This window comes from Stigmatopora argus, chromosome 7, assembly GCF_051989625.1.
Source record: "Stigmatopora argus isolate UIUO_Sarg chromosome 7, RoL_Sarg_1.0, whole genome shotgun sequence".
NCBI classification, from domain to species: Eukaryota; Metazoa; Chordata; class Actinopteri; order Syngnathiformes; family Syngnathidae; genus Stigmatopora; species Stigmatopora argus.
Genome location: NC_135393.1, coordinates 19,952,256 through 19,977,748, shown reverse-complemented (window position 1 = coordinate 19,977,748; position 25,493 = coordinate 19,952,256). Strand labels below are relative to the sequence as shown.

At 46.1% G+C, this 25,493-nt stretch overlaps 2 protein-coding genes across 4 annotated transcripts; one reads left to right on the top strand and one right to left on the bottom strand.

Annotated features, from left to right (window-relative positions):
• The first annotated feature begins 90 nt into the window (after positions 1-90).
• LOC144077059 (uncharacterized) lies at positions 91-13,606 on the top strand. Of its 2 annotated transcripts, none has more exons than XM_077604508.1 (51): positions 91-207; positions 1,289-1,641; positions 1,737-1,784; positions 1,861-1,914; positions 2,290-2,337; positions 2,400-2,870; positions 2,998-3,123; positions 3,200-3,313; positions 3,379-3,462; positions 3,842-3,892; positions 4,213-4,383; positions 4,467-4,547; positions 4,624-4,668; positions 4,802-4,930; positions 5,002-5,265; positions 5,334-5,372; positions 5,446-5,472; positions 5,558-5,584; positions 5,695-5,748; positions 5,868-5,972; positions 6,046-6,099; positions 6,212-6,265; positions 6,403-6,465; positions 6,568-6,705; positions 6,786-6,803; positions 6,890-6,925; positions 7,173-7,208; positions 7,293-7,373; positions 7,461-7,553; positions 7,648-7,728; positions 7,798-7,848; positions 7,910-7,972; positions 8,065-8,124; positions 8,337-8,363; positions 8,453-8,497; positions 8,751-8,780; positions 9,346-9,462; positions 9,571-9,693; positions 9,777-9,878; positions 9,995-10,120; positions 10,221-10,265; positions 10,339-10,449; positions 10,545-10,664; positions 10,765-10,926; positions 11,003-11,149; positions 11,256-11,402; positions 11,484-11,624; positions 11,713-11,847; positions 11,942-12,022; positions 12,369-12,413; positions 12,611-13,606. In XM_077604508.1, the coding sequence occupies exons 2-51, from the start codon at positions 1,392-1,394 to the stop codon at positions 12,655-12,657; spliced, it is 4,767 nt and encodes a 1,588-aa protein (XP_077460634.1). In that variant the 5' UTR covers positions 91-207; positions 1,289-1,391; the 3' UTR covers positions 12,658-13,606. The 2 variants fall into 2 exon arrangements, with proteins under 2 accessions (XP_077460634.1, XP_077460633.1); XM_077604507.1 differs by having other exon boundaries at positions 6,777-6,803.
• Positions 12,988-25,428, bottom strand: LOC144077064 (STE20-like serine/threonine-protein kinase). 2 transcript variants are annotated; one of them, XM_077604514.1, is made up of 19 exons: positions 25,122-25,428; positions 24,498-25,008; positions 23,605-23,769; positions 21,424-21,472; positions 21,175-21,324; positions 20,780-20,852; positions 20,243-20,437; positions 20,040-20,121; positions 19,624-19,755; positions 18,348-18,911; positions 18,131-18,261; positions 17,912-18,035; positions 17,614-17,793; positions 15,940-16,069; positions 15,421-15,545; positions 15,002-15,193; positions 14,595-14,720; positions 14,409-14,522; positions 12,988-14,247 (listed from the first exon to the last, which is right to left on the bottom strand). In XM_077604514.1, exons 2-19 carry the CDS (start codon positions 24,645-24,647, stop codon positions 14,101-14,103), a joined length of 2,829 nt encoding a protein of 942 aa, XP_077460640.1. In that variant the 5' UTR covers positions 24,648-25,008; positions 25,122-25,428; the 3' UTR covers positions 12,988-14,100. The 2 variants fall into 2 exon arrangements, with proteins under 2 accessions (XP_077460640.1, XP_077460641.1); XM_077604515.1 differs by having other exon boundaries at positions 24,498-25,004.
• Positions 25,429-25,493: the final 65 nt, after the last annotated feature.

Sequence of the window (25,493 nt, the reverse complement as noted above, 5' to 3'; positions counted from 1 at the left end):
TGTACTATTAAAGTAGACGACGCCCCCTTTTGCGTACTTTGTTGGAACTTGTCAGCTGGAGGAAAGACTCGCACAACTTCTAGTACATCAAATCAGCAGGAATTTGCCAGGGCGAACACAGCATATCCTTGTAGCACGTGTCTTTTATCCCTTGCCAGGAGAGATTTTCTTTGTTTTTCTGTTTGGGAGAAATCATCGGAGAAGCAGGTATGAGTCATTTTACTCATTTTTCTGTGCGGAAGAAAACTTAGCAAGTCTTAAAATAGCAGCGCATAATGCAAAAAAATTGAATCTAATTTCAATGACATTTCAAAAATATGTGTGTGACTCACCATTCAATATGGAGTTATTTTCTGATTGGTATTTCTGCATACGAGTGCCTTTCTTGATGATGCTAGAAGTTGCAAAGAGAGCGATCGCTTTTACAAAAACACATTCAATATAGAGCAGAGGCTCATATGATATCCGGGTTTTACGGCACATTTGGTAGAAATGAAAGAATTGTGAGTGAATGTCAGTCATCACATCAAAAATAAAGCCCATGTGTCATTTTTTTGGAAAAGATGAAGGCCCATTTGATGGTGGCTGCATCACTTGATGATGAGCAAATTGTGAGTGGAAAAATGACATGACGTTACTGTGAGGACAATCCATGTTTCAATAGCAAACATGTTTGAAAACAATTAAAATGGAGTGGAACTCTTTAGGTAAAATGCTTATGGAGTGCATAAAAGGCCACACCCTCTTCCCACTTGTGATTTGAATGGCTGGCATGTCGGCTTCTGAGAAGACTTTGCCCCGGAGAAACCACTTCAAAAAAAGTGCCATTGCATTATATTTAGATCGTGGAAAATCATTTAAAAATGCTTTCAATTTGTCCTTAAAGGAATGATACGAGAGTAAAAATATGCTTTTTTTCTTCTTCTTCGTCGTCTCGATTTATTTATTCAGAATAAAAGTCTTGTATTGACGCGAGTTTGTTTGTTTGGAAACAGCGGATTGATGGCTACAACTGATCCCAAATGAAAATAGGTCTTACTTTTTTTTTCCTTTGTACAAAATGGAGCCTATGATAGCACAGACATTAAAAAAATCATCAAATATCACAAAGAAAATGTTGCCGTTCAAAGCAGCGTCATGAAGTTTGTCTGTCAGTACTGGTTTGGACTTGAAATGGGCAAATAACTAACGGATCAGTCATTTTCAGCCCTGGGCTATGTTCTTGGTGGAATCCTAGACTTGAAAAGACCTAACATTATGAAACGTTGAATTCTGTTGTCCCCCCCAGCTCATCGTTCGCCGTCCGCTAAGACGAAACCAGTTCCGATTGGATCTTCTTCTTGAGGAAACCGCTCGGCTAGCTCGCCAGGCAAAGGCCATTGGGCCGCCTCATGAGTTCGGCCACGGGATTCCGGGGCCAATTGGGCTCCTCCAGCATGTCTTCTGGATTTGTGACCGTGGAAGAAAAGAGAGAAGGGGGTCCGGGTACGGTAAGCTTTTCCAGGGTGTCCAAAGGCTACAGCGCGGATGGATTCGGCCAAAGCAGCAGGGGTTCGGCGTCCGCGGTTGCCTCTTCTTCTATTTTGAAGGAGAGGAAGATCTTGACGAACACTGCAGAATCTCACAACGATGTGTTTGACGGTGAGTCATCCTTTGGTTCCCCTTCGAGATTGATGAGTCATTGTAGGGCAAGAGAGGCCACACATGTCCAATTTGGATGCGTTGGCATGTTTCAGAGAGCTCCGGCACAGACTCCTCTCCAGAACATTCCAGAAAGGAATATGGTAAGGGAGTCCGTCCCGCTGAAGCGTTTGGTGAAAACCGTGGGTTGGCTCGCCGTTGATCTTGTTTCCATCGCAGGTTCTTCAAAGGTCACATCGGGTTCCATCACACGAGGACGACTTCCGAGTCGAGGTGCGCACTCAAGTTCTGCGTGGTAGCGCTAATCAAATCCGGGTTTCCCAACCACTCTGCCGCGGGAAATTCCAACAAGTCATAAATTCATCAAGATCGACTTTTGGCGGCATTAGGACAGGGAGATTTTGCAAGCATTTGGGGGGTTTATTCTATTCCCGTTTCGAAAACTTTGATGACGAGAACGACATTATGTTTTCATTTCTGTCTGTACGACTATTTTATGCTGCTGCCCTCTAGTGGGGACACACCAGAATAAGCCGCAACAGTTCAAAGTCTTAATGCTAGCTAGCCCTACTTCTTCTTTTCTCAAACGTCAATCGTGTTATTTTTTTGTCATCACCTCCGGCTTGCAACGCACTTTTCCCATTTCAGAGAGCGAGATCCGAGCCAGGCTTCAGAACGCTTCTCCTCCGGCAAGTTGTGAGTATCCACGTCTTGGCCTAAAAGCCGTGCCCGCCGATCCGACCCGGTTCCTCTGGCAGGGACGGAGCTGGGGGACGTGAAGCGTCTTCTGAGAGGGAGCCAGTCCGAGAGCTCCGGCGCCGGTGGCGCCGTCCAGGCCTCGCCAAACTCTCTGCCCATCCCCAAGAAGGCCAGCGTGGAAACCAGAACCACGTCCGAGAGCGCCGGCGCCGTTCTCTCTCCGTCGATGGTCCCCAAGAAGCCCGGCGGAGACGCCAGGCTGGTGTCCGAGAGTAGCGGCACGATTGTGTCCTCCAACAACTCCTTTCTTGTCCCCAAGAAGTCCGGCGGAGACGCCAGGCTGATGTCTGAGAGTAACGGGACGATTCTGTCCTCCAACAACTCCTTTCTTGTCCCCAAGAAGCCCGGCGGAGACGCCAGGCTGATGTCTGAGAGTAGTGGCACGATTATGTCCTCCAACAACTCCTTTCTTGTCCCCAGCAAGACGAGTGTGGAGACGAGGATGGGCTTGACAGAAAGCTCAAAATCAGGTGGAGTTTTATTGTGATCCATACATTCCACATCTTCGCATTCTGTACGACTTTGGGTGTATTTGTTTCTTCTTGCTTTTCATCTTCGACTTTAGCCCCGATATCAAGTTCTTTGTGCCCACAATAGGTCTGTCCGCAACTCCCGACTACTACGGTAGTGCTTGGCCTGGCAACGTTAGCAGTGTAAAGAGCAGCTACGGTTACAGTAGCGAACCCAGCAAGCTCACCGCCACCTCGACCACCTACCACTCGGGTCAGTCAAATCACATCTCATTGTTGCGGATGTGACTCGCTGGTTAGCATTCAGTCTTTGGATCTGTTGTTCATAGTCACCCAACAAGGTGGAGGTGGAGGCGGAGGAAGAGGCATGGGAGGCGGCATTCAGAACAACATGGCCTTCAGCTCTTCCCCGCTGCACGGCGGGGTCTCCGTCAACAGCACCGGTGAGTCTTTGTCCTTCAAACAGTCCCGGTTGTTCATAAGAATGTGCGTTTGTTTGCCCCCGTAGTGCCAGTCTACGGTGTTCAGAATAACCTGGTCAGCACCACCGGTTCTGCCCTCCACTCTCCCGTTGCAACCACTGCGCCAATAGGTACGCTCGTCCGGCGCAGTGAACTTCCATTCAATTTGGAATATGCCAGAACCAACATTTATCTATCCAGTCATTCCCTGTGCAACCTTTCTGCTGCGGAGATCGTCAATGTTTACGGGAGAAATCCTTTTCTTACGAACAGCCCCAAGTTCTTAGTCCCTAAGGCCCAAGTTTGGTCTCGGCCGGGGCCCAGTGAGCACTTCAACTTTAGGTCATTTGCAAGAAAATCACTGGGTCAAAACCAAACCTGGCCTATGTTCAACGATTATATGTTACAATTAATACACACACACACACACACACGAACAAAGTAAGACATCTCGGGCAATTCAGATTTGTTTCCGCCTAATGGCCTAATGATTTATCCCTCTTTTTTTAGTTTATGGTGTGCAGAAAAATGTTTCTTCTCCTGGAATCAGCACAATCACAGGTAATAAAATGCCTGGATTGGAGTAATTGTATTATTAGCTCCAATTGAATTGATAGAGAAGTGAACAATTACATCTGTTTTGGCCATTTTGCTGTACAGTGCTTGGTTAGTGCCAGGACTGGTAGGACAAATACATTGAATTTAAATTTGGGGAGAATTAAAAATGTAATATAGGGATGAGCCAAGTTGAAATCATAGAATCATTGAAATTCCTCATAACGTTCTAAAGGCTGGCTCTCGCTCTAAATGAAAAATGGTCCTACCTTTGATGAAAATGTTGCTGGACATCCTCACGGGCATAATGGTCCACTTTGCCCCAGCACGTCCCAGCAGTCCTTTGACGGAGGAGACCGTGGTCAAAGAGTCCAAGTTCGCCATGATCGAAAAGGACAACACGCCTGTGAAGAAGGAGACGGAGCGTCTGATCATGAGCAAAGACACGGGCAAACACTTTACGTCCGTGGCTCCCGCGACTTCAACCATGTCTTCTGGTAGGCTGGCGACACGGAACAACCGAACGCGGCGACCCCAGGCATGCTTTTGACGCCGTTTGCCTGACGTCTTCCCCTTACAGCCGTCTACTCGGACGATTCGCTGACGAGGGAGAAACAAAAGCTTACGACGAGCCTGGTGTACGAAGAAAGGGAGGCTAGAGGTGCGGCGTACCATCTCAAACCGTTTGGGACATCTTTATGTTTACATACGTTATCCTGTTGTTTTACTGCCCACAGCTTCAGGTCTGAAATTTAGCTCCAAAGACAAAGTTGGCTGCGCAGGTATGGTAAATGTTCACTTTTGTGGTACGAAAACATAGGGAACCAAGTGTGAAGAATGAAAATCCACAACTAATGGTCAGGCATTCTTAAATGAATGAAAATAACTTTTTGGGGGTCTCCACCCCCCCTCCAGACGCCTGCTACGACGGCCCCTGTTTCGGCCTGAGCCGATGCTGCCGCTGCAGTTGGTGGAAGTGGCTCCTGGGCATCCTGCTGGGGCTCCTCCTCCTTCTGGGTCTTCTCTTCGGACTCATCGCTTTGAGTAGGGAGCAACTTGGCTTAACCCCAAAGAGACCGGCCTGCATTTCTGGCCAATGTCTTCTGACCCTTCAGGCGAGGAGGTCAAACGTCTGAAGAAGCGAGTGGAAGCCCTGGAGGCCATCGGCGGCGTCGGCAGCGCCTCGGCCAGGACCGGGCGTCTCTCCGCCTCTTCGGGCATCAACCTGGCGGATCCCCTGGATTCCAAACACGTGGACAGGAGCTATTCCGGGTGGAGCCACACGGAGAACGGAATCGGCGCCTCCCGCGGCTCCGAGGACTTCCAGAGAAGCGTCCAACAGCTGGTTCGAGCCGAACTGCGCTCCGATGCTTTTAGAGGTTGGAAATTTGGGGAAGAGATCGTCGGCTGTCGCCTTCTGTGAACTTAAACGCCCGTTTATTTGCAGACACGCTGAAAGGAGCCAAGGGGGACTCCGGGACAAAAGGTCTGTTTTCGCATCTACGAAAAAAGGTGTTTTTTTTTGTAAATGCATCACGACTATCACGATTTCATCACAGGGGATCCAGGTGTTCTTGGGCTTCAAGGTAAACCCGAAATCAGTTGACATAGTTGTGGCATCCACTCCCATTGAAAATGAATTGGTCATTTAGTAGAGAACTTTTCTTCTAGGCGATGCTGGATTCCCTGGCCTACCAGGTAGGAACTTTGCTCCCGAATTGACATCACAAGAACGTCTCACTTATTGTGACTTAGACGCACGCCATGTTAGTATGGCCCTTTTCTTGATAAAGGGAATCATTTTTCAGGTCCATCTGGGCGGGTGGGCAACCCAGGAACTGAAGGACCCAGGGGTCCAAAAGGTACTTTTGAGAACACGTCAAGTCCAATTGAAATTCAACTTATTGTATTGTGGTCAAAAGCATTGTTCAAAAAAGAACAAAACAAAAACAAACAGACAGGAGGTCTTACCCTATTCTAGGTGATCAAGGTCCTCAGGGATATCCGGGTCAGAAGGGCACGGATGGCCAAATGGGCCCCCAAGGAAATCCTGGACAGCCCAGCTACGCAACCAAAGGAGAAAAAGGTAAACGTGGCTTCGCGCTGAGCCCATTTAGCAAAGGTGTTCCGTCTTTGAAATTGGAAGCCATTTTGGACAGGATCCAACGGTAATCCGGGATCATCTGGAGCTCCTGGACAAGCGGGGCAAAGAGGTCAGTGGTCAATGTCAACCACCTCCAGCGACTTCGCCCATCCCGGGATACATTTCGGACTTTGCCAATGTATAAAAGGTCAAAAATGAGGAGTGTCATTTTTTTTCGACAGGCACTCCCGGAACAAAGGGTTCTCAGGGTGATCGCGGCTTTCCAGGACAAAAAGGTTTACGCCTAAGCAATACTTTGCCACTGCTTTTGTATACGGCGCTACGTCGACTCAAACAATCTTGCTTTACTTCTATGAACGATGTGCAGCTGATAGGCAAACATGTCAATAAATGATCTGATTTGACAAATTAGGAACATCGGGCTTGCCGGGAATCAATGGCGCCGCGGGAGAGAGGGGACTACGTGGCCCCACAGGTGCGTCTCCAACAGCAGACAAGTATAATATGTGCTAAAATACAAATAACAACACAAGCGGATAAAAAAGGGTCACTTTTTGTGTCTGATTGGATTAAAAAGGGGAACCAGGAAGAGATGGACAAAAGGGATCCAAGGGAACGGCAGGTTATGGTACATCTGATGGCAGTTCCGTGGGAAGTACTGGTGTGAGAGGACCACCCGGGCCACCCGGACCTCCCGGACTTGATGGTCGTCCAGGTACCCCCTCGTGGTTCGATTCATGGGTTTCTGACCACACTTTCAATTTGATTTGACGTTTTTCTCTGTAGGTGCTCAAGGTATTCAAGGATCTCCAGGTGTGGAAACTATGCAATGATGAATAAGTGGACCCCTACGTATTCAGAATTGCAATTGGATAAATGACCACGACCCCTCTCTGCAGGTATTGCTGGAATTCCAGGACAGCCAGGTGCAAAAGGTAAAAAGGGGAAAAGGGGAAAAAGCTGTTGTCAGAGCTGAGCCATAGCCATCATTTTTTTTCCGTTCCAAAAAAGCAAACACGAGGTCGTGGCAGAATTGTTTTTTGTCTTGGTTGCTGCCTGTTTTTCGTTGCATCTGTGGTTTTTGTTTCCGTAAAAAAAAATGGGATTGCCGTCAGAATTTTGCTAAAAAAAATGCGACCCGTTTGCCATATCTGCTGGTAAAAATGGTGAACTCCTTGTCAGGTGAAATGGGTGCAGCTGGATCAGTCATCTCTTCAGGTAAGACTTTCCCAGACTTTTCACATGGAAAATGAACCGCGACAAATTGGAAATCATTTTCACATCCAATTTTTTGGATTGTAGTTGGCTCCGGAAGGGTGGCCATGCCCGGGCCGCCAGGACCGAGTGGACCTCCAGGTCCTCCTGGAGTTCCCGGTTCATCGGGTTGGTGCTTTTAAATAGGAACAGATCCATTGTGGGGTTAGGGCGCTATACTCTTGTCTCCATCACCCCCACGTGATCCTTTTCAAGGACGAGATGGTCAGCGAGGAGAGAAAGGCGAGAGGGGAGAAGCTGCCATCAGTGCCACCAGTTCAGAAAGTGTCAGCGCAACCCGAACTAGTAGTAAGTGGCGCTATCGTTTCATTGGCCTTCCAAAAATTGTCGTCCCATCATTTGGAAGAAGTCCTTTGATACAGCAGTCATTCTTTTCAAACAGGTTTGTCTTCATCGGCAAGATACGTTGGCCCCCCTGGACCCCCGGGCCCGCCAGGTGTTCCGGGTCTCCAAGGTCCTGCAGGTAGGTTGCGAGTTCCAAAGTCGGATTCCTCCAAGAAAGGATGCCTTCTTGATGATCCTTCTTTGTTAGGTGAGACAAGACAAGGTCCTCCTGGGCGTAGAGGTCCCCCTGGAGATGCAGGTATAGCCAGATCGGTAAAGATCGGTATATTTTGGTTATTAACTTCAACGCTGATTTACAGGTACTGGACTCCCTGGACCCGCGGGGCCCAAAGGAGAACCTGGCAACTTTGTGCCTTCATCTGGTGGGTGAAGGATTTGGGAATTTTCATTTGTGAAGAAAAAAATGTGAACCTGATCACACTGAATGGCCCATCCTTTTTGTTCCCTCTCGCAGAAACATTTTTTGCCGGACCGCCGGGTCCACCAGGATCTCCTGGACCTCAGGGTCCAAAGGGTAAGCTATCTTCGTCAGAGTTTTCCATTTGTACCTGGCTTCTTGTCCAGTAGCTTTTTAAAAAAAATCTTTTGAGACCAGATCAGACTGAGGAATTCTCATGTCACCTTAAGCACGTTCCATGATTTGTTTCTTGACTCAGAAGTGAAATTGAGAAATGGCTGTTGTACTAGAGTAGGACACTTTGATATGTTTCTTCTCATCCTGATTAGGTGACCAAGGACTTCGAGGTTACCGAGGTATGAACATGCAAATGCCTCCCGCACCTAAACCAACCCACTCTTAACTCCCAAAGCGTGCTAAATAAATTCCGTTCGACCTGTTCCAGGAGAAGCAGGTCAGCCGGGTTTGCCAGGAGTTCCGGGAGAACCAGGTACGTGCTCCGCTTTCCAGGTAGGCTACGGATTTGGATCCAAGTCACCCTGACCTCAGAGTTTTTCTGGGCACCAGGCCCCATTTGGACAATTTCATGAAGATATAAACACAACATGCAAATATTGTGCCAGTGAACTAACTCATCTTAACTTACTTCACTTTAAACAAACAACATTAAGGGAATATGCACTGACTGCCATATTGTACTGTATTTCGGATTCAAATGTAAATCATTTTTGCTGTTTCCACAGGTGATTCAGGATTCTCTGGAGTCGCCGTTGGTAAGATTATTCCTCTCTATCCACTAAAATGTATGTCATTGAATTATTGTCTTGCATCAACACCATTTGTTTTTGGCCCGTAAAGTTAACTGGCCGGCCATTGTAATGAGTGCGTGCGTCACTTGGGGTACTTACAGATCATTTCCGGGTTTGTTGGTCGCTTTCTGATGATTTGGGGACATTTCCGGGTGACCTCTTGTTGGTTTTTGGATCTTTTTTCACGTCCCTCGCTAACTCATCGGCTGCCGTTGACGGCGTCCTTTTCCCTGCAATGGGCCAAAGAGTCAGTGTCTGTATTCTCACCCTCTTGCTACTGTGACAGTGAAATTTCCCCAATACGGGATGAATAAAGTTATCTGATTATTTGACTGCGGTTAGCAAATGGAGCAAAGTAGTAGCAATCGTGCACAGATCGCACATTTTAAACAATTGTACCTTTACGACAAAAAAAAGCTAAATACAATTGTTTCTGCGGTGACCCTGCTTGTCCAAAGCAAAGCCCCAGCTTCGGTATCTTACTGAACCTGATACTCTTTTTGGATCAATGCTCGTTTGGTGGCAACAGGGGGCACATCGAGACGAGGACCACCCGGACCTCCCGGGCCACCAGGTGCACCTGGAGGAGATTGGCGTGCATCGGGTTCCAGTGAAATGGGCCAGTACATTGCAGAGTACATTCAGAGTGAGATGTAGCCTCTTCAATCATTTCCATTATCGGTGTATTGCTACCTTGTAGTACTGACTCAATCCTCATTACTGTTACTGTACCTGAATTTGTTTGGACATCCAGATGGAAACCTCAAGCAGTACCTGGTAGGACCTCCGGGGCCTCCTGGAGCTCCGGGTGTCTCGGCGGTCACGGGCGCCGCTTTGGTGGATGACGTGGCGAACAGAGTCCTCGTATATCTGCAAAGTATGGACGCGCCATTGCGCTTCAATGACTGCAAACAAAAGGTTTCCTTACCGTCATCGTCCGTGCTCCGTCCTCTGGTTCAGGTCAAGGCAGAGGATTCGCTGGGGCTTCCGGATCGGTCAGCGGTGGTGGTGGTGCTCAAAGTGCTTCCATTTCTGTCGACGGACTCGTGGCCCTTTTGCAGCGTAGGTCTTATTCAACAACTCGGGAGTTCTCGCAAGGGGACGACGCCATGGGAAAGCCAGTCAAATGGAACACGCCCAACGCCTGGGCCTCCTTTTTTTGGTTTCGGGATTTGCAGGAGAGGACGTGAGAAGATATGTCGCCGGTCCTCCTGGTCCACCAGGACCTGCTGGGGCGCCGGGTCACGGGAGCTACCGATTTAGCATGCTGGAGGTGGCTGAACGGGCCCTCGCTTTGATGAAAGGTACAATGAAGCAGCACCCCGGGGGCCCATTAAGCCCTATTCTGTAAGAATCTTGTGGTGCATATTATTATTTCTAACTGTTGGGTATTTGCGTTAAAAGAGAGGGGCATGGTGGGTGTCTCCGGACATGGAAGTGGCTTGTCAAGTAAGAGAAACTATCATTTCATCAATTGCTCTTTTTCTTGCAACAGAGCCTTATTTTTTTCATGCCCAATCAGGTGAGCATCATACAGCCGTTGGGCCCCAGGGGCCACCTGGTGTCCCCGGTCCACCTGGACCACCGGGAAATGGAAACTACTTGAGCTCGGATTTCCAACAATACATGCGAAGTGAGTTTGAGTGGAGAATTAGCATCCCGGCCTACCCTAAAACAATTACAACCTCGTACTGAGCGGCAATGTAATCCCACATTTACCTTTGAAAGCTTTCGCCGGTAGAGGTCTTCAAGGTCCACCTGGCCCTCCTGGACCCGTAGGTCCACCTGGTCCCGTCTCGGAAATTTCCTACAACAATGGCGGCAGCTACAGTGAAACAATTGTATCAGGTAGACGAGAACACGTCAGCAACGAGTAACGGGCTTTGTTCAAATACTTTTGAAGCCAAAACCCTAGTGTCCTTCTCTGGGAATGTTGCCGTGTCTTAAGGTGGCAGGACAAGAGGAGGTGTGGTTGGCATTCCTGGTCCACAGGGCCCCCCGGGCCCCCCAGGAGAGAAGGGAGATTCGGGTCTATCTGGTGGAAGGAACTGGAACGTGGATACCGGAGACTATTCCAATATGGCCATCAGAATAACCGATTATATTAAGAGTAGGTGACCAAGACGATAACGCAACCCTAATAAGAGCCGAGTACTTAAACGTATGTGGTTTTCATGGTCACGCAGCCCACGGCCTGCTCAGGGATGTGGCGAGGGAGTCGGGCGGCGAGGCACGAGGGCCTCAGGGACCTCCCGGTCCCCCGGGAAGTCCCGGACGCAGCCAGTGGTTCGGCACTCAAGATAACGTGGTGGATGTGGTGGAATACATTAAATGTGAGTAAACTTTCAAATTTGAGGCCACGATGCTGGAGATTAAGAGCAAGAGGAGACTTTTGATCAGCATGACACAAAGATTGACGGTGCGGTGCTAAACCCTCAGCCCAAGGTCTGCTGTATGACTCCGGAAGGGATCCGTACGGCCGTGGCGGGGCTTCCGGAGGACCACCGGGACCCCCGGGACCTCCGGGGTCCACCCGTTGGTACGGTTCTCAGGGAAATGCAACAGATCTGGTGGAGTACATAAGAAGTAAGTGACTGACTTCCAAACAAGGACCAAAAGACTTCATGCCACTAAACCAAGCGCGCACTCTTCATCTCTCATTGGCAGCTAATGGCGTGTTACGCGACATCATCAGAGACTACACAAGCCACGTGTTCCAAGGCCCACAAGGTCCACCCGGTCCTCCTGGCCAAGGTCACGGATATGCTTCAAATAGCAACTACACGCATTTGGTGCAATACCTCCAGTGTAAGAAGCCATCACGCGTCAAGTTAAGCTAAATATGGTGCAACCGCAGTGAAATGGAATCATACGTGGCCGTGATGTCTTTTTCTAGCACGTGGTCTGATCGGCGACTATCAACGCGCGGTTCCAGGGCCACCGGGACTCCCCGGGCCCCAGGGGGCCCCCGGATACAGTCGCCTGTTCGGCTCCAGAGATAACGTCACCGAGATCGTGGAATTTGTCCGAGGTAAAACAATGCTTTTGCTGGCATATTGAGGAAGAACTGAATGGTATGAAGCGCTAGACCTGAGCCAGCTCACTGTTCAACGTTGCTCCTACAGCTCACGGTGCCATTGTTGGAGCACCGGGAAGACCAGGACAAAAAGGGGAAATGGGATTCCCAGGGCCAAAAGGAGACAGAGGTAGGAATGTCTCCAAAATAATCTTACAGTACTCGGAGACTCATTACTGGTCATTGAAAACGCCGAAGCCCGAGCTGTTCAAATCAAAACAGTCCTGGCAGGGCAATGGCAGACTCCTTGAAGTCAACTGATCAAAAAGAGTAGCCCCTAAGAAGGCGTTACGTCAATCGGAAAAACAATCAGGGACTTTCCTCCAGAAAATGTCCCACTATTGTCTATACTAGGTATCATTTATAACAGTTGCTAAACGAAGGCCAGAGTGTGACGAGGCGCACAGAGGCGTCTTTGAAGCAACCCACTAATTTCAATTTCTATCGAGCCTAAATGATTGTTTGTTTGACTGCAGGTGAGCGGGGTTCTCCGGGGCAACAAGGACCCAAAGGAGAAATAGGTCAGTGATCAAGCTTGATTTTTTTTTATTCATTTGGGACACAAATACCCAATTCTCTGTCAGTCTGACTTGAATTTAGTGAATGCCACAAACCAATGACAATGCGCTACACCTAATTTCACCTATCCGTCCTATAAACAAGTTGATGCACACAAATATTTGTTATACTTTGCGACTAATTCAAGCCTTTATTTTAGATTACTCCACATTTTCCAGGAGAGCGAAGAGGCTTGCTGGCGTCTGAGCCACGACGGACGCGCAATATTCTGCCTGGCAACAGTCTCTGGGACATTTTCTGCTTCTGCTTACGTGTCAATGATCATACTGAATATGCATTTCAAAGCAAGTGTAGTTTTAGACAGATCGCTTCACACCAAGTGCAGTCATCATATTCAGAGCGTGTTAATATTTTCAATGATGTGCTAGGGAATTTAGGTTGAAACTCATTTAGTGGACCACTTAGCAATCTTGGGTTTCAAGGCTGTAGGATTGACTTCCACTTTTTTTTTTAGCTCAAACTAGCACTTTTATTCACTGTCAAATAGAGCAGACGGAATCAAAATTAAGCACAACATTAGCGCTACAGACAAAAGTTTATTTACAGAGGGGAAAAAAGAAAAGCTACACGACACAAGGCCACCTGAAACTATTTGTTGGAATTGCATTATTTTGATATAAATGATTAAAATGGACATTCAGAAGAAAATCACATGGAGAAGGTGGCAGCTTTTACTGAACAGGGGTGCTACGGAGTTATGTCACTGTAAAAATGGCCACAAAACTTGGTTTACGTGCCATACAATCAAGTACCTTCACTAACACACAATAGAAAGATAAGAGGAAATGAGTTGATAGATAAAAACCAAACAAAACCTAAACCGGTCAGGCCTGCAATTAGAAAGATGTAGTCAAAACGCAAAGAGCTCACCTTCTGTTCCTTTGAGTAATGAAACAATTTCGCATTCAGGATTTGTAAAGCCACCAAAAATCTTCCTCAAATAGCCTTTCCAAAGTTATTAAGACTGTCGAGACACATGGTAATCAAATGCTTTCTGTGGGGGATCATTAAGAAAAGACAAATGTCACATCATCATGATAAAATCATGCATTTGTCATATTTCTTACCCATGACTGAATAATGGGACAATGCTGACTGTCTTTCTGGTCATTAAATGCTGATTCATTACAAAACACAGTGGTGCTATTATTTATTGGACACTACACATCACATCATTTTTTTAAGGTCTAGTCAGAAGAAAATTGAAGTTTACAGCTCCACTGCTCTATGACAAAAAAAAAAATGGCACCAGCCTTTAACTGCTAGATTCTCAAAACGGATTGAAAGAAAAATGTGTTACACCATAATTTACATTTTAAGAAAAGAGAGATACAAGTTCCATTTCCCAAAGTGTACCCATTAGAAAATGCTGGAGTGGATATCCCATTGCAATTGTCTAAACCGGAGATGGAGCAGAAAAACATACCATGTATGCTGGCAACCTCCAATTGTGCAGGCACTGGACTGTTTTGGGAATACACTTGCATTGATTCCACGAGAAGGTCAGCCAATGCACCAAGAGACAGCGCAACGCCTCCGAGGAGCTAGATGGGGAAACGGAACGGAATGAGAAAAACGGGCGAGGACAAGAAAGGCACACGATCCCATCTGCCGAGGCCGAGGCTTGGTCTAGAAGCCGGTGGATTGGACGCTGGGGATGGGGTAGAACTTGGAAATGCGGCTCTGCGCCGACGGGTTGAGGCACTCCGACTCTCCGCTCATCTTAAAAAACATTTCCTGTTCCTGCAGCTTCCTGGCAAACTCTTCTTCCAGGGCCTGGGTACACAACAACAAAAAACAGTCAAGCAATTATCATCATCATCTTTTTGGAATTTCTTAAAATATGAGCAAAAATGCAGAACCCAACACGTCCTTTTTGTAGCTTGTCATTTTTGGCTCAATTTGTGGGCCGAAAATGTTTTTGGGGCTAGTTTTACCTTCTTTCTGGGCCTCAGCTTCTCCCTCCACTCTTTGAGTTCCACACTGTGCTCCTCGTCCAGCTCCTTCAGCTTCTGCGTCTCGTGTTCAATCAGCAGGTGGCACTTTTCATTCTGTCGTGGTTGCACGGAGCGTTACTTGTATTTCCACGGAGGAAAAAAGAAATGGCTGATCCAAAAGGGCACCTGCAGCTGCTGCAGCTCTCGAATGTTGGCGTCGCACTGGAGCTGCAAGTCTCTCATCTGATTCTCGTGTTTCTGTTGCTGCTGTAGTCGCTCGTTCTTTTGGCGCTTTTCCTCCTGTGCGCCAAACTAAAACAAAAAAAAGGACAGCTTTCTAATGTACACAAGTCGTATTCTATCTGGAGAGAATCATTAAAAAGTCAAGTCCAACAACCAAGTAATTTGTGCATAAAATGATTTGTTTGAGTAACAGAGAGGTTAAGGGACATGGCATTATTTTTTGCTACATAGTTACTTTTCCTATGTTGAAAATACCGCTGTGCCATAATTTTGCAGTGCATAAAATAACCCAAAAAGCCGCCAGGACTTTCCCCCCAATCAAATAGTAGTTTAGCAAATGTTGCTGTTACCTGTTTAATTTTCTCTCTTTCCTGCTCTGGGCTCATCACAGCCGTGGTAATGCGGAGACTTTTTTTGAACATGGCCATGCGCGTCTTGGCATCGCTGCGCTGAATCTTGGGCAGTCGCGCTCGTTCCTGAGCTTGCTTGTTCTTCAGCTCTTCGATCAGTCGCTGGTTGTAGCGGTGCATTTGCTCCATCTCCTGCCAGGGAACAAAGTCACGACACCCAATATTTTAGACTTTAGTGGGACGCTCAGAGTTAAGAAAAAGAGCACAGCACGTGTTGTTTGTTGTAGCGAGCCTACATGAAGCGCAAGCGGGATCTAGCATATGACACAAAATGGCCAAGTGTGACAGTCAGTCGGTCCTTGGAGTTGGCGCGTGACGTAAGTTGAAAAAAACAACAACAGTGGCACAATCGGGCCCACCTTTTCGTGTCTTTTCAGAAGCTGATGTCTTTGCATGAAGTACTGGTCTTTGAGCTGCTGCTTGAACAGCTGATGTTTCTCCTGCAGATGGCGCTCTTCCAGCTCCCACATGGCTGCCTCCCTGGCTGTGTGCAGAAACACACAAACGCACACACACACCCAACGAGTGGATCAAAAGGCATATGAGACCCACTGACAGACAATATAACAGAAGTTGAAGGAATCGGCAACTAGTGGTCAGAAGCGGAATTGCAACCACTGTATTGTTTACCTCCACCAAAATACACGGGTATAAAGATGGTTTCCGACAGATTTAGAATCAAAGATATCCCGAAACATTGCACAATCAGTTTTTGTTTAAAACACTCTGAGTGGCTAATGCCTATCGAGAACTTGTTTCCCATTCAAAGGCTGTTCCAATTTTGCAACTATGTCATCAAAAATAAATCAGGACCTTCTTTTTTTCTCTGGTTCTAGCCCAAAAAAATAAAATTGCAAATTCAAAGTGGTGTTGATTACCTCTGAGGAGCTGCTGCTTGTGGTTGAGGCACTCTCTTTCGATGGTGGCCAGCTCGTGTTTGTGCTGCTGGATAATTTTCTTGAGCGCGCTGTCCAGATCTTGCTGCTGCTTCTGAAGAAACTCTTGCTCCTGTCAATGCACAAAAGTCATTGAGCCAAGGATTTCTCTTGATGCTGCCACGCCCGTGGCTTTAAAATACAAAAATATCTATCTGGGATAGACTGGCCAACTGGCTTAATAATTGTTTGTTAAGTTCGTTGAATGGAAGATAGGCTGGCTAGCTGACTTTGCAATTGTTTGTTCGCATCGCAAAATGTAAGATAGGCTGGCTAACTGGCTTTGCAATTGTTTGCTTGTGTTGCGCGATGTGGCCAACTCGCTTTGTAATTGTATGTTCGCATGGCTCAATATAAGATAGGCTGTGGCAGCTTGTGTGAGCTATAAAAACATCTTGTTTGCACAAACTTAAACCTGCAAATGTCTAACCATATTAGCCCAAAGTTTTGCTTGCATAAACTCTGTCCTACATTGCTGTCTTAGAAATATTACCCCGTTTGCCTATATAAAGACGGACCCACTGTTCATTCGGAGAGAGAGTTGCAAGGACAACAGACTGTGAGCGGTTCACAACTGTTAGGGCTCTCTCCCCATCCGGCAGCCTGGTAATAAACCTATTTCCTATTAAATTGATCTCACTCTTTCTTAACCTGTTCCTGAAGTTGTATTACAGATCTATCAATCTACACCAGCCAACACCAATTATTCCGTCAAATAAAAATATATTGTTTACCAACAAAGAAAGCCGTACGTCAGACCGTTTGAGGTGAACAAAGTCAATAATAACCTTCTCGTAAACCACTGACCTATGGCCTAAATGATTCATAAAATGCACAATACCAAGACACCTGGGACATATTTGACTTTATGATTGCCAGTCTCCTACAGCGCATATCGGATGCTTTTGCGAATAGACAAACGCAACATCCGGAATTCATTGCATTCTCATTTTGAATGCATTTAGTATGCTTTTAAAATACATGGGTTACACAGGTGAGTTTACTTACATCCTGTATGGGAGCATTACACAGGGTAGAGGACGACAACTGAAAGGACTGAATGATAACATGGGCCACTCCCTGTGGATCAAAGTATATTACACTCCTACACAACACCACACTAGGCAGTGACAGAGCAAACACATGCAAGTGGAAGGGGGAGGTGCTTAGTGGCTAGCATGTTATTATACAGTCCCTGCAAGAGTTGGGGAAGCGGGGCTATAAGGTTGAACTTGAAAGCAAACCATCTTGCAAGCTCATTACCTCCTCTCCGGGTAGTTGAAAAATGATCCTCTTTAAATCGGTTTACAATCGCATTTCTCACCTTGTTTTTGATGGGGAAGGACATTCATGAGCAATAAACGCGAGTCATAGCACAACAGCGTGATGGTAAATTCCATTCATATCGCAAGGCGTGACGTAGCGTTATAATAAACGTGTAGTTTGCTAGGGTGCTTTTTAAGTAAAATGCTAGACTCTTTCATTTCTGCTAGTCTCTTACCACTGAATCAATTTTGGTTTGGATAGGTTGCACACTTAACAGAAAATGTCGGTGTAATTTAGCGGCTGCTAATCACTCGTAAAAGTGCACACAAGAAGCGGCGTGACGTCACTGACCTCCTTTTTGCGGTTTTTCAGCATGTTTTGGTACTTGGACAACTCTTTGTCTTGCTCCGATTTAATGCGCTTGGCTTCGTCCCTCAGTCGGTTGGTGTGTTCCTGTTCCAGCCTTTCGATGGTCTGCTTCTGCTGCCTCTCCAGGTTCTCCACCTCCTGGTCGTATTGACGCTTCTTGCTCTGGAAGTACGCAGGATTAGTTCGTGTGGATAAAATGTTAAAGCATGAGAAGAAGAAGAAATCAAAAGACTGCAGTTCGATTTAAGCAAAATGGAGGGGCTAAAGAATAGGAACTTACTGCGGTCTCCTGCTCGAAGCGACGGTAAATCTGATCTTTCTGCTGGTGCAGCTTATTGCTGAGCTGCTGCTGGGCCCGCTGCTCTTCCTTCTGCAGCAGACGCAGCTCCCGGAGTTCTTGGCGTCTGCTCGGGCGGAAGACGGGAGAGAAATTCTCGGTAAGAGGAACATTTATTGTACTTGGCCTCAGAGACCAAGGATAAGGCCACTCTGAACGTACCTCAAGAATCGCATCTCCTCGTTCTTAGTGTCATTGTCCGTAATGATTTTGGAGGTGGTGACGCTGACTTCCACCCCGTCCACGATGAATTTACGTGTCTTTTTCAAGGTCTTCTTTTGACGCTTGGTCTCCTTGGGAAACAAGACAAGAAAGTGTGTGGCTTGGTCTTCAACATTTGGACAAAGTTTGCTCATCCTAAATCCGTGCTGTGTAATACCTGAATAGAAACCGAGCCGGGCTCCTTTGTTTTGGAGAGGAAACTTGAGATGGACAGATTCAGGTCCACACTGCTATTATCTGCAGCGGAGCTCCTACCAGAGTCGGAATTATCGTCTTTCACCTTGTCTTGAAGAATCTTCTCCTTCGGGCTATCATTCTTTACTGGAGACTTCTTCTCTCCAGCTTCTTCTTTGGAGATAACTTCCTTCTGATTTGGTAACGTGACTTTGCCGTGCCGGTCTGAGTCCTTGGCCACGTCGTTTGGAATCTCGCCGGCGGGCTCCGGATTGGCCAGAGCCTCGGTGGCATTTGCTTCCTTTTGATTGGCGGAGGCTCTCTCGAGCTTCTCCATTTGCTCTCCGTCCGTCGGCACCTTCCGCTTCTCTTTAGCTTGGGCAAAGTCGGAGACCGGCACGTGCTTGGGCGCGGGGATCTCGTCGGGCGCGGCCACGGGCTGACGTTCACTCTTCTCGGGGACGGATTCCAAGATGCCGGGCGAGAGTGGAATTTTCTCATCCTCGCAGCTGACGACACTGACGTCGGAGGCCGCTCGTTTGTGGCCCTGTCGCAGAGACGGGTAAGATTTGGTTTTACAAATACAAGTGGTGCCTCGACGTACGAAATATTCAGGTTTGGTGTTCCTTTAAAAAAATGATTGAAATAAATTATTTTCTGGCGTTTCACATATCTTTCATACAAGATGGGGAGGCTTGGTGCATTTCTAAAGGCTTTGGTTCGGGGGTGGGAAAAGCGCTCGTGGAGAACCACTGTGGGTGTAGCTTTTTGTTCCAAACCGATAGAGCACAGACAGTTGAAGCAACGGGGGTTGGGCTGTAACAAGAAGCACCTGACGCCAATCCACTGATTGCACTTGCAACATACAATATTTGTGGAAAGCTTTCCTCTTTAGAGGTTAGAAGGAAAGCACCCCTGCACCGACTACGGGTGGCTCACAGTGGAATAGCTTGCCCACCCTTGGTTTAGTTGATAGTAAATGGAGGAGGGTGGAACCAATTTGAGCATTTAAATGCAAAATGCGGATCTACTTCCAAGTTACGAAAGCACTTCTGGGAGCAATTAACCTCCTAAGTAGCGGTCGGACTGTACAAAGAAAGTAGCGAGAAGCCTTTTGAGAATCAACTTACTAACTCAAGCCTTGTTCAAGAGTAGCTCGAGAAAAACAGCCAGGATACGAAATAGCCTTTGCAATCGCGATGAAACAAACGTGCGACATTTATCGTAGGAAAATGTGTAACTGGAACTGGTTGACAAACCATATTGACTTCGATTTCTTCTTCTTCCTCCTCCTCTTTGTGTTCTTCGATCTCCTCCGTGACCTCAGCTTTGGCTTCAGCGATGATCTCCCTCAGAGGTTTGCAGTCTGCCACACTGGACACAAACGAATGCTGCAGACAAAAACAGGAAAATGGTTGACAAATGACTTGGGCTCATTTCTACTTTGATTCTATCTGTATAAAAAAAACCAAGTCATCTCTTATGCAACCCTACAGTCCATTAGATGTTTATTTTCCAAATCACAAAGATAACTATTATTGTAGGTGCTGTGCTTTAGGCTCGCATTTTCTTATTCTGTTACGTCATATTTTTGTTTTTTTATAGTTTTGCTGGCTAACTCAGCAACACAAAAGGCTTGTTATGAACTAATAAGTGCTCATTTGGGGAGGGGCACCTGTAAAAGTTGTGCTGCGTTCCATCGGTTGTCCACATTTTTGTCCAAACAACGCTTTAAGAAATCACTGAATTCTGGGGACCTGAAAGGATACAACAACTTTTGCTAAGAACAACAACAACAACAACAAGAAAAAACAAGTTCTTGGCTATTGGGGAGTTTCTAGTCCCCATTTTTCCGAGGCTGGAAAGAGAGCGACTCACCAGCGCGATGGCTGCATGAGCGTAGGCGGGTCAGCCTTGGCTATTTTCAGAAGCACTCTCATCGGGTTCATCTCGTGATTGGGCGGCTCAATTTGTGCCAGCTCGATGAGAGTGACGCCTAGTGACCAGATATCGGCTTTGTAGTCGTACGGACGGTCCTTGGATGTCTCGCACATGACTACTTCAGGGGCCATCCTCGAATGAAAAGAGTAAAATGGGCAGATTTTAAGGAGGCAAAAAAAGTGACTTTATATACAAACACACCTGTAATTGTTTGTGTATTGTCTACGACAAGCTGGTGTGTGAGAAAATGTGTTCTTTTGAGAGTTAAACAAGGCAAAGTGACTAGGCGTGTGTTCACGACGGTACGGTGGACAAGTGGTTATTTCTGAATTCCTCCTACATCCCAAAAAGGCATGTGGTAGGCTAATTAGACACTGCAAATTGTGAGTGTGAAAAGTTGTTTGTGTATATGAGGCTGGTGATTGGCTGGTAACCAGTCGAGGGTGTACCCCCCCTCCTCCTTTATATACCTACCAATAGGGTGTCCCAATGAAGGAGTCCCTCCTCTGCAGTGTTTTGGTGTTTCTAGCAGACACACCAAAGTCAGCTGGAATACACGAATAGAGAGATCTTAGCCGCAGGAAAATCTACATTCATTATATTACGTAGCTCTACGCCGAGATTTTGCGCTATTTGCTGAGATGAAATTTCATAGTCTGAGAAAAATGCCTGAAGATTCAAGGGACCACAATGCAAGTTCTGTCCACATTGTTGCACTGCGGAGTCATTATTTGTAACTTTGCATGTTTAAATACCCCCCCCCCCAAAGAAATTGAAAGGGGCTTTATTCTCTTGGGGTCTCTTGTAAGAATGTGTTAGCGACTGACCAAACAACAATGATAAGGCAACAAGATTTGACCAATTCTCACCCAGTTTAACATCACCACCCAGAGTGAGCAGGATGTTACCCGCCTTGAGGTCTCGGTGGATAATTTTGATGTCGTGGAGGTAGACGAGGGCCTGTAGAGTCTGCCGGCAAACCACCTTAATCTGCGGCTCGGTCAGGGCCCTCTCCAGTTCTGCCAGTGTGACGGTTCCAAAAACATAAAGAGATTTATGGAGATCAAATAAAGCACGGCTCTACGGATGGACAAGGTGTCAGTAGAACGTGTGCTCACCTAACATGATGGCATCTACAGCACCTCCTGCACAGAACTCAATCAGAATCTATAAAAAAAAATGACATAAACCAAAAAAATCCGTTAGGTTTAGCAAAAAAATAAATGGACGGTTAATGATCATTGGCTGATTAAGACATGCTGACAAAGACATGAAAAAAAATCTGTATCAAGCCAATCATTTATATTGTAATTCCATGAGTGGTCAGAATGTGATGACCCAATAGTTTAGAGCGGGGGTGCTCAATACGTCGATCGCTAAGGTACAATTAGTAGATCGCAGGACAGTAAGATTGGATCCAGTAAAACAATACAATCAAATTTTATGAGACTTGATCTGGGAAACAGCGCCATCGCGAGTCCAAGCATGATTACTACCTGGCTACGCTACTTTGGGCCCTTACTGGCATCAGCATACATAAATGCTGAGCTTTGTCATTGGCCTAGAAAACACGGGTAGATTGTGCAAAGTTGGCTCTTTGAAAAGTAGATCTTTGAGCAAAACATTTTGAGCACCCCTGGTTTTGAGCATCGAATGGAATTGCTAATGATTCTTGACGGAAACTAACGTGTGAAGAGGATTTGAGCATAAAGTTTGCCCACATGAACCAACGAAGGACTTTGAGCTCCTAAAAGTCATTTGGAATCTTTGAATAGGGCTGTTGCCGTAAGAGGATTGGCCCAGTTGGGGTTACATTGTGCTAACGGTGTCACATAGCTACTAGCTAGACCTCTTATGATAGGCTTTCTGCTGTAAATAGGATTACAGTTTCTATGGTCACAGGCGCTACACTCGTGGGAATGTGGCGAGCTGGATATTTTCGATTTATCTTAAACCGGGCTAGTCTTTTAGCATCTTGCTAAATCCAAACGTGACATTGAGTCCGCGGCTAATTTATGCAATATTAGCCAACATAGCTCAGGTGTCAGTTACAACACAGAAAATTGCAATTTTCCTTTCAGCACGACACTTTTAGCGAAAGTAAGTCACTGTGTTACAAAACTCATCGTTAGCGTAGCCGTCAGATGAATCAACTTTTCACTGAGGTTTAATGACATTCCAAGATTGAGGAGCTTTTCCAGACTGATCTACTTATGGAAACAAAGCCTGCACAAGTCATGGAATGACTCAAGCTTCAAAACAATCTTGGCCATTCAACACGCAAGCACGCACGCACGCCGCTGCCACGTTTTTCTGTGAACCGGCAGTTGTTTTCGAGCTGGACTTGTTGTACAATGGCTCCCACAGAATAGCGGCATCATTCATTCATGGGAGGGCTGGGACTGTGGCTTCCTCGCCAGCTTCTTTGATGGACATATGCGAATGTATAAATAAGCACACGTCCACACGTTTCCTGTTCAAGAATCCAAGAATGGGGATGCCGACAAAACGGTAATATTAGAATAATGATAAAAGACCAAAGCATCTCGTCCGGCCCAGTGTACACACGTTACACTATTTTAAAATGGAGAACATATAAAGACTATAGTTTCGTAAGAGGAAACAAGCCCTCTTACAAAGTGTGGATGATTTTCAAGCCCATTATTATTGTGCAGAGTTGTGGTGAACGAAACGGGAATGATCACAATCCAAAATGTTGGTCAATAAAAGAGGTCTTACAAATTGCCAGTGTAAACATACATTTTTGCCCCTACAGACCGTCATTTTTGCACTATAATCTGTCACTTTTTGGCACCATTTTGAACCCCGTGGGTAAGTGTCCAGTGCGATTTATTTGTAGATTTTTAATTAATGCCATTCTGTGTAAAAATCCCGTAATACAGCAGGTGTGAAAAAAATACAATTTTCTTATCAAATTTGGAGGCTGTGGTTTATAGGTCACGTTTGCCAAAAACTAAGTTTATTGTATTGAGGATCACTAGAAGGTGACAATGTAAAATTTGGTGTTGCTAAAAATAAAAAATACTGACAGAGATACAGTAAACCTGTCTGATGATTAACAGCTGAAAGCTATTTAATTCATCCCATGAACTTTGGCATTGGCGCTTGATAAGCGTACAGCAAGGGCGAGACTCACAATGCTGGAAATGCCTTTAAAGATCTTGCAACATTCAGGCGGGGCCAAATGTTGCATGATATTACAGAAAGGACATAACAGCTGCAACATTTTGCAAAGCAGGAAATATTTGTTTTAGGCTTCACTTGTATCAGTTACCTACCCAGAGTTTGCCCTCAAAATAGAAGGCGTCGAGCAGCTTGACAATGTTGGGGTGATCGCACGAGGCCAGGATGTCAATCTCCACCATGTAGTCCTCCAATTCTTCTTCGGTCTTTGTGTCGATAACTTTGGCAGCAGCAAGGACACCCGTTTGCTTGTTCTGAGCCTGAGGAAGGAAAATTGACCCTCATGTTGAAAAAGCTTCACTTTGAATTGAAGCCATTGCCGTTAAATAATAATGGATTAGATTCAAAATAACATCTATTCACACGCTTCTAACATAACTCACTGAAAATAATAAGTGGAAGCTCATGTTGTCAATGAAAATCAAGACAACCTGGAAAAAGCCATTTTTGTTTCAGAAACGTTCCTGTCACATATTGGGGTACTTTATACACGCATCGGATCCAGATTAGAATTTTGGTTCATGGAAAAAACTCAAGACAAAAAATGAGGTCGAGGAGACAAAGGACAATCAATCATAGCTAGAGGCAATTTAGAGTGTTCAAGCAGCCTACCATTCATGTTTTTGGGATGTGTGGGAGGAAACTGGAGTACCTGAAGAAAACCCACTCAACGTGCAAACTCCACACAGTTAGGACCCACCTGGGATCGAACCCTCGACCACAGAACTGTGCGGCCGTGGCACAAGAATCCACTTTTCCACCGGGCCACGACAAAATGTACAGTTTGGGCTACAAAAGGTTTTAGCCACACGTGTATTGACCAGTTATGTCCATACTATATACGACTTTGAAGTACTACGTACTATACCAGTGGGTGGGTCACAATATAAAGGGTCTCATCTGACACGCACGGTGTTAAATTACAGTACTACTACTACTACTACTACAGTGACTATAAAACAACTGTCACCAGTTTTTCAGGACTTACCTTGAAGACTTTCCCAAAGGCTCCATCTCCCAATTCGCCAATAATGTTCCATATCTCCTCCGGGTTTTCATCTCTTCGGACATGTTCATATTGTTTCTTCTTCTTCTCAGTCCCCAGTTTAAAGATTTTACGAATGTTAAAGAATGACATGTTGTCGCATCTGTACTTTTCGCTTACAAATGGCTTCAATAAATGTTTTTCCTCGTGTTTAGTTACATGTATAAGGCAGAGAAGTGGAGACTTGATCCAAAAAGTCGTATGGTTTCCCACAGCTTGATATTGGTCCAAACCTAGCTTAGCCTAAAACTCTCGACTGACCCGTCCAGAGAATTCAGCATTATTTTGGACATTGTGGGTCAGTCGTGGCACCCAAATGGTGTCAATTGTCCGGAATTCGCAACGTTTTAAACACCCACTCGAACAATACATGTAATTTTGTGAAAAGCAGTACGTGTCCCGGCCGTTGTTGTTGTTGTTGTTCCTTTTCAGGGCGACCCAGTGGGGTTCCTTTCTTGAGCAAAAAGCAAAAATACAAGTATTACTACAGCGAATTTCCTTCAAACAGTTCCAAGGAGTAAAATCCTTAAAAAGTTCCTACTAAGAGCCAAGTCATGTCGCAGATACCTTGTAATTGTCCACGCGTCGAGGCGTTCATCCTTCCTCGGTTTGCGTTGGCTAATCTAGCGGATTTAGTATCAAATGCGCGTCCACGTTTGCGCGCGAAGGAAGACGTCCCGCTTCTTTCTTCTACTTTCTGCTCCTCTTGCCGAAAGTTGTCGCGGACATTACAAGTCTTTTGCTGCATTCGTCTACGATTAGAACAGGCTACCTGGGAGTGAATAATGGTTTCATTTCAAACAGCATCATTTGGGGGAGAGCGCTATGCCTTCCGCAATCCGCATGTGGCATTGTTTGGTTTCCTTTGTACGACATTGTCGCAGAAACTACATTTCCCATGAGCCCTTGCTTCAGGCGCGTAGTTTAACCGGTTTGTTT